The sequence below is a fragment of the Elephantulus edwardii genome, unplaced genomic scaffold (assembly GCF_000299155.1).
Source record: "Elephantulus edwardii isolate Elephantulus edwardi_28Jun2011 unplaced genomic scaffold, EleEdw1.0 scaffold00004, whole genome shotgun sequence".
NCBI lineage: Eukaryota > Metazoa > Chordata > Mammalia > Macroscelidea > Macroscelididae > Elephantulus > Elephantulus edwardii.
Window position 1 is genome coordinate 11,833,020 of NW_006399754.1, and position 7,590 is coordinate 11,840,609.

The 7,590-nt window shown below is 44.7% G+C and overlaps 1 protein-coding gene across 1 annotated transcript in view; it reads left to right on the plus strand.

Moving 5' to 3' along the window:
* Positions 1–1,002: 1,002 nt before the first annotated feature.
* Positions 1,003–7,590, plus strand: part of SLC15A1 (solute carrier family 15 (oligopeptide transporter), member 1) — an 81,179-nt gene continuing 74,591 nt past the window's right edge. Inside the window, exon 1 of the mRNA XM_006879620.1 lies at positions 1,003–1,051. Coding sequence (XP_006879682.1) covers positions 1,003–1,051 — 49 coding nt within the window. The remainder of the gene's footprint in view (positions 1,052–7,590) is intronic.

Below are 7,590 nucleotides of genomic sequence, written 5' to 3' on the forward strand. Positions count from 1 at the left end.
CATCCGGGGGTGGGAATACCCAGAGGCTCTGGCTGGAGTGAAGGAATAAGCCCCTTCTTGGCCACTTGTTGGCAATTTCTGGTTGTCAGTGCTGACCGGTATGCTGGCGTTGGTGGTCGCTTTATGACCTTTGCTAGCGTAAGATAAGTCAGTTCGCTAGGTAAGCACGGGCTGTCGTATTATGCTCCGTCATGTGCAGTGAACAGTGGTGGACAAACAGTGGTGACAATGCAGAGCTGCTCTCTACAGACATAAGCACAAGCAAGTCCCTGCTTTCCACCTTGTGCGTGGAGTAACCCGCCCCCTGGCCTTGCATTTCTTGCCTCTGCATTTCGTTACCCTGGAATTCTAGAGGGAAACCTAGTTGAGAAAGAACCCAGCTTGTCTGGCGGTGATCTCCTAAGGGTCTGCCACTGCAGCTTGATAGACGTTCACCGAACATCTGGGAATCCCCTGCTGGACTTAAGATGAAATGCACTCATGCATTGCGGTCTAGTCAAAACCCACTCATAACTGACCCTGCATTGTATTTGAGAGGAGTCGACCTGTCTTCCTCCTGCAGAGGTGCTGCTGGTTCTGGTCCTCAGAGGGGAGGCATTTGGGTTGCAAGGCAATTGCCTATGGACCATATACTAAGTAACTAAACTCCCTTAAGATAAAACAAGGGAGCTTGAATGAATGCAGAACTAGGAAGCTCTGACAGCCCAGTGGGAAGAAGCTTCGCTGCCGTCTCCAAAGGCCTGTTGGAACCCACCAGTAGTTCCACGGGAGAAGGATGGACAGGCTCCTTCCGTGCAGTCAGCTGCCTCTGAAAACCCACTGGACGGTCAGCTGTGGGTTAGTCCCAACCTCATGCACGTAACAACAGAGCATGTTGTTAGGAGAGGCTATTCCTTGGAAAGGGACATCATGCTTGGAAATGGACCAAGAAAGAAAGACAGACCCTCAACCAGGTGGATTGACACAGTGACTGCTCCAATGAGCTCAAGTATGTCTGAAATGATGACGGCACAGAGGGACAGAGTTCAGACCTGGTATTCGCAGGATCACGGTGAGTTACTCGACTCCTACACACCAAACAATAATAACAAAGAATGAAGAGACCTGAGGGCAGCTCAGCCTTGTTCTCTGCTTCAGATGGGAGTCAAGTGATTCCCTCGGTGAACTATAGAACCTGCTGTGGGTAGGTCCCAACCTGGTCCTTCTTGCCCCTGACTGACAGTCGAACTTACCTGGCTGCATTTCTATTCTAGTCCTACTGCTGCTACTTCCATATTTCTTTGGGTCTGGACTTTCCCACCCATTAGGTTGAAATAACAATATCTATCTCACTTAATTGTGTGAGAAGATACAGGGAACTACTTAATACCTGATGCCCAGCACTCGAATTGGCTCTCACAGTCCTTCCTTTAAGAAGCTCTCCGGCATAGTTCATAGGGAGTTGTACTGCATCAGGGCCTCAGGTGGTTTGAATCCATGTGCTGCTTCTCTGGAGAAAGATGGACAATCTTCTGCACTGCCATTTATAACCTGAGGTGGCTCAGCTGAGTCCATTACACCTTAAAGGCAAGACGTTTGTGTTTGTTTTTTGTTTTGTTTTTTAAATTTTATAATTGTGTGTGTGTGTGTGTGTGTACGTGTACCATCAAATCAGATCTGACTAGTACAGGAGGAGATTGACCCTCCTTCTCCAGCAGAGCATCTGGTGGATTTGAACGGTGTACCTTTGGGGTTGCAGTGCAGCTTTTTCCCACTAGGCCACCTCAGAAGTTTGTGTTCTTATTGGACCACATGGTATCTTGGTTCTAAAGGAGCGGTGTTGAGTAGTTTATACTTTAGACTTTTAATAGTTGTTCTATTCATCCTAGAGACTTTAGGGTGGTGGCCATCAGCAGATTTGCCCCTAAGAGGAGGGCGTGGCATCCAGATTCCTGGGCTGGAGTTCCAACTTTTAGCTTTTGTGACTTTTCTTAGAAATGCTCTAAAGATTCCCTCCCCCTCAAAGATACAAAGCATCCGAGTAGCATTTGTGTTGAGTTAGAATTTGCTGACCTGTGTTTAGCATTTCCAACAGATAGTTTAATCAGGCAAAGCTGTCAAAGACAACAGCCTGGTTCTCAGTGAATGAACACAGTGTTAGCTTTTGAAGGGTAGTTCCAGATGAATTGATATTTTTATGAATTGGGCCCTTTGTGAGTGTGTGTGAACTGAGATCACTATAATACAGGAGTGTCAACACAAAGTTTCTATTCAGACACCACAGCCTTTGGGTTTTGTTTTTGCTGACGTCTCAGATTTTAAATTTCAAGACTAATTAGTAAGGAAACAAATAACTACATACTTTTTTAAAAAATGACAGTATAGTAGTGTCTTCCTTTCTTAAGGATAGATCTTTGGTACTTGTTGGGTGTCTTCTAGTGGACCATGACTCACAGACCCTATGAACCACAGATGGAAAGTTTGCCCTTTTCGGTACCATCCTCACAATCTGTCATAGCCAAGTCCATTGTTAGTCATTGGCTCAGCCAATCTCGTTGAGAATCTTCCTTTGTTCTACTGACCCTGCACTTTGTCTTAGTTCAGGTACCTTAAAAAGGAGGGACATTTGGTGGACATTTGGAAGGAGGAAAAGAAGCCAGTAAACAATTCTTGGAGAAACATTCCTCTTGTTCTGATTACATCCCACTGCACAACTGGAACAGCTTTCACAACAGGCTTTGTCACTATGTTAGGAATAGAGGGGTGATGGACAATGATTCAGTAAGATAGAGATGTGATGAAATTCATGACTTTAGTATTAAGCAATTTATCACAACAACAATAAACCGGGCTTTAAAAGTATGTAAAAAATGCATTTGTCCTGCAGAGATTCTGAAGCTGCATCTGACATACTTTGAGTATGATGCAAGGAGGGACTCCTCATGGAGGGTGGAGGAGACAGTGCAAGAGAAGAAGATCCTTGATGAGATTAATTGACTCAGTGGTTAGGGTAATAGGGGTAGGTGTGTCAGAGACAAAGTTTGTTCAGGACAGATCATGGTTCAGAGCTGTTATACATAGCTTCGGAGTTGCAAGGGACTCGATGGCACATAACAACGACAACAAGCTGTGGTGCATGGATGCATCAAAACGTTGAAATCATGAACTGCAGAGCCTTTGATCTAAAGCAGGAGCCTGCAAGGCAAAAAATTTTTTTTCTAGTATATTTCTTTTTTTGAGTGAAAGTTTACCAAGCAGATTGGCTACTTTTCATCCAACCATTTGTGCACATTTTGTTTGATAACATTATCTTATCTTAAATGTCATCACACTCTCTTTGTAATGCTCATTCTTTCTGCCTACACCTTCCTGACTTCTGGGCTTCATCCTTGGACAAATGCTGTCTTTACTTTCTGTGGTTGATTATTGACAAGAGTGAGTTCCTCTCTGGGTGTGATATTCACCTTGCAGGCCTGTCAATTGTTTGGATCTCAGCAGAAAGATAGGCATTCTCTTCTCTGATATTTATAGATTTTGAGAAACTCACTGGAGGATGAGCTGTGATTTGGGGAAGGTCTTTGTGTCTTCTGAGTTGCTGTCCTGTGTACCTGTCTCTGCTTGCTCATTTGTTTGTTTTGTTATATCTTAAAAGAGGTTGATTCAAGGCAAACTCTTCACTGATTATCATTAGCATAGCAAAGAAACCTTATTCCCAAGTCAGTTTATGGACTAGTCTTCAGGCACTAGGTAGCAGTGGACCAGGAAGGCTGACATTCCTGCTCTCAGATGACAGCTAGAAGCGAGATTACTCCACACTTGAAGAGGGCATGTAGCATTTGACCGTATCCAGAAAGAAGAGATCACATGTATCAGGGGGCTGTGTTCAACTTGACAGTGCTCTGAATTGGTAGCTTTCAATCTTATCACATATCAGGAGCACTTGAGAAGGAATTTCTTAAACCAGATGCCTGGGCCCCCCTCATAAAGTTTCTGAGTCAGCCCAAGAATTTGCATTTCAACAAGATAACAAGTGATACTGATCCTGATGCACCAGGTGACTCTAAATCATTGTTGTTGGGTACCATCAACTAGTCAACAATGACTCCCAGCAACCCTCTGACAAGCAGATCTGAACCCCTCCCTGTCTGCCTCAGCCCCACAATCTCTGATACCCCTGAGCCATCACTACACTCACGGTGTTAACCTACCTTGTTCAAGGTCTTCCTCTGACTGGGCACCTCTCCCAGCATGATTTCTTTGTCCAAGGACTGGTCTTTCCTGACAATGTGCCCAAAGTGTGTGAGATGACATTTCACTATCTTTCACTATCTTGGAGTTATCCATCCCCTAAGACAAGCATGTTTGTTCCTATGGCAGGAACATCACAACTCAAAGGCGTCCATTCCTTTTCCTGACCCTTGCCTCTGTCCAAGGGCTGCCAGTGTGCGCAAGGATTAAAAAAGATGGGAAGAAGATCTAGCAGGCATGGCTCCTGGCTTATCTGTGTGGGTACACGCCCATGAAGAAAGAACTTTGCATACATCATACTTGGAAGTTGAAAATTATGTCTTAAGATCATGGGGCTAGAAGCACTGGGTTGAAGAACCACTGTGGTCCAGCTCAGATTGCTAATGGTTGTTATGTTGTTAGGTTCCATTCAGTTGACTGTGACTCATTGCAACCCTATGAACCACAGATCTGAACTCTGCCCTATCCTTGACCATGCTCCTCCTCCCCCATAGACTTGAGCTTATTGCCTCAGACACTGGACTAACCCATCTAACTGGTGGTTTCCCTCTCTTTCGCTGACCCTGCATCTTTCCTAGGAACAGCCTTTCCAAACAACATGCTCAAAGTCTGTGAGACAAAACTTTGCCATCCTTGCCTCCAAGGACCCCTGTTAACCAGAGGGCACTTTCTCTGTTTGTTCTTTTGGCAGACCATGGGATATTTAGTACTCTTCTCCAACACCACAACTCAAAGGCATCAGTTCTTTCCTGTCACCCTTATTTATTGTCCGGCACAACAGGAGGTGGATCCAAATCTCTCAGTTGTGCAGATAAGTGTTCGTTGTTATTGTTGTTGTTGTTGTTGTTATGTTACTTGCGTCTCATAGTGACCCTATGTACAACAGCCCTAAACTCTGCTCTGTCCTGCGCCAATCACACTGTCTCTGACACTCCCATCCCAATTACACAAGTCACTGAATCAATCCACCTCATAGAGGGCCTTCCCCTCCTGCGCTGTCCCTCCACCCTCCAAAGCATGATGTCCCTCTCCAAGGACCGGTCTCTCCTCACAACATGTCCAAAGTATGTTAGATGGAGCTTCAGAATCCTTGCCTCCAAAGAGCTGCCCGGTTTGACCCTTTCCAGAATGAATCTGTTTGTTTTCCTAGCAGTCCATGGTACCCTCAATACTCTTCTCCAGCACCACAGCTCAAAGGCATCAATTCTCCTTCTATCCTCCTTAGTGATTGTCCAACTCTCTGATGCATAACAAGTGATTGCGAAGACCATGGCCTGTATCAGACGCACCTTAGTCTCCAGAGAGACACGATTGCTCTTCAGTACTTTGAAGAGGTCCCTAACCGCAGACTTTCCCATCGCACGATGACTTAATTTCCGGGGTACTGGTGCCAAGAGTGTTGACTGTGGAGCCAAGCAAACTAAAGCTGTGAACAATCTCAATCTCTACACCATCCATACTGATGCTACTAATTGGCCCAGTGGTGAGAATCTTTGCCTTCTTGACATTGAGCCTCAATCCATATTAGAGGATGCAGTCCTTGACCCTCTGCAGCAAGCGCTTCAGGTCCTCCTCAGTTTCAGCAAGCAGCGTTGTGTCATCTGCATAACGCAGATTGTTGCTAGATCTTCTACCAATCTTGACCCCACATTCCTCCTCATAGAGCCCAGCCTCCCAGATAATCTGTTCTGCATACAAGTTGAAAAGGTATGGAGACAGGACACATCCCTGGTGTTTACCATTTATAAAATAGTCGTGCCTTAAAGAAACTCACATCCTTACAGGCAGGAACATAAGCTCAAAAATAGCATCCCCAGCCCCACCCGAATGAGTTACAGTTGTGGGGGCTAAAGTGCCACAAGACCAGTAGAGGCAGAATGTGTGCTGTGTGCCCGTCAAGTTGGAACTGACTCAGAGCTGACCTCCAGTGGATTTGCATAGGCAGTACATTGCACAGGAGGAGACTGCCCATCCTTTTCCTTTGGAGCATCTGGTGGATTTGAACTGTATGCCTTTGGAATTCGCGCTAATGCTGTGAATGTGGAGTGTATGTTTTCTTAATGCTGATTTATATTCACAGTTCTTCAAGCCTATACCCCATGTCTTTAGGATCAAATTCAAAGTAGGAACAATTCGAATTTGAATTTGGGGCATCATAATTGGGCTGTTGCCCTTTGAGTGACTAAGTCATTCTACAAAGAGGAGAAAGCCCCTTTAGATATGACTAACTTGGCTATTTGACCAGCCAGGAAGCATTAGTAACAAAAGAGAGATGACAGCTATTCTGTCCTCCTGTCAAGGCAGGTGACACAGAGCCTTGCAGGGTGGGCAGCTGTTGGTTCTCCCTTCCAGGAGAGAAAGTGGGGAGGTGTCCCAGGTGAGCTGATAAGGAAATAAAAACAAGGGTGAGGTCTGAGGAACATCTCCACGTTCCTCCTTGATGATGGTGAAAGAGCAATCTAATGAGGAGATGAATGACAGTGGCTGACTCATAAGCACTGGCATGGCCTCGGGAAGAGTCAGGGAATTGCTGTTACGTAATCTGTCCCTTAGTTTCAGAAGTCTAGAACAGACCCTGGAGGAAGCTGGGCTGCTGTGTCATCTCATTGACCAGTGGTGCCTTTGCCTACCAGCCACATTTGTTTTCAGGATGTTGTAACTCTCAGCAGACAGGTCAAGCTGAAGGATCATCTCAGCAATTGGGATTTGTCACAATCAATGGGAAGAGAGCAGGATCTTCTGAGTAGTCTTGAAAAAATTTAAAAAAGGAAGGTTTTATGTTTGTTTGGATTTTTTTTCTGTTGATCAAAACCCCAAACTGTTGAAAAGAGCTATTATATGGGGAAATGTGAAACAGAGCATGTGCCCATAAAGAAATTGTATTTAAAGATAAGGTTTACGACTTGGAAATTCACAAAATCTGCAAAAATCTCACTTTTTAAAATGTCCCACTATAAAGTTCTCAAGCTGGGCATTTGAAATGCCAATATCTGCCTTGAATGGCAATGTTTTATTATGAATTCTGAAGACAAACCAAGAGGTAAACCCAAGGTGTTCTTGGGAGGAACAAACCTTTCTTTCTGTTTCAAATAAGAGTATCAGACATAACTATTGGTAGAAAATATTCTCTGCATTTATAACCATGGCTCCATTGTGACTTGTGTCTGGGGACCACTGTCTTCTTCCAGAAAGAAAGATGAATGTCCTTATTGTAACCAGCTCTGTCAATTTGTGGTGACCTTATGTGCATCAGACTAGAACTGAGTCCTGTATTGCTGTTATGTGCCTTTGAGTCACCTGAGACTCATAGCAACCCTATGTACAACAGCCCTAAACTCTGCTCTATCCTGTGCCAGTCTCACT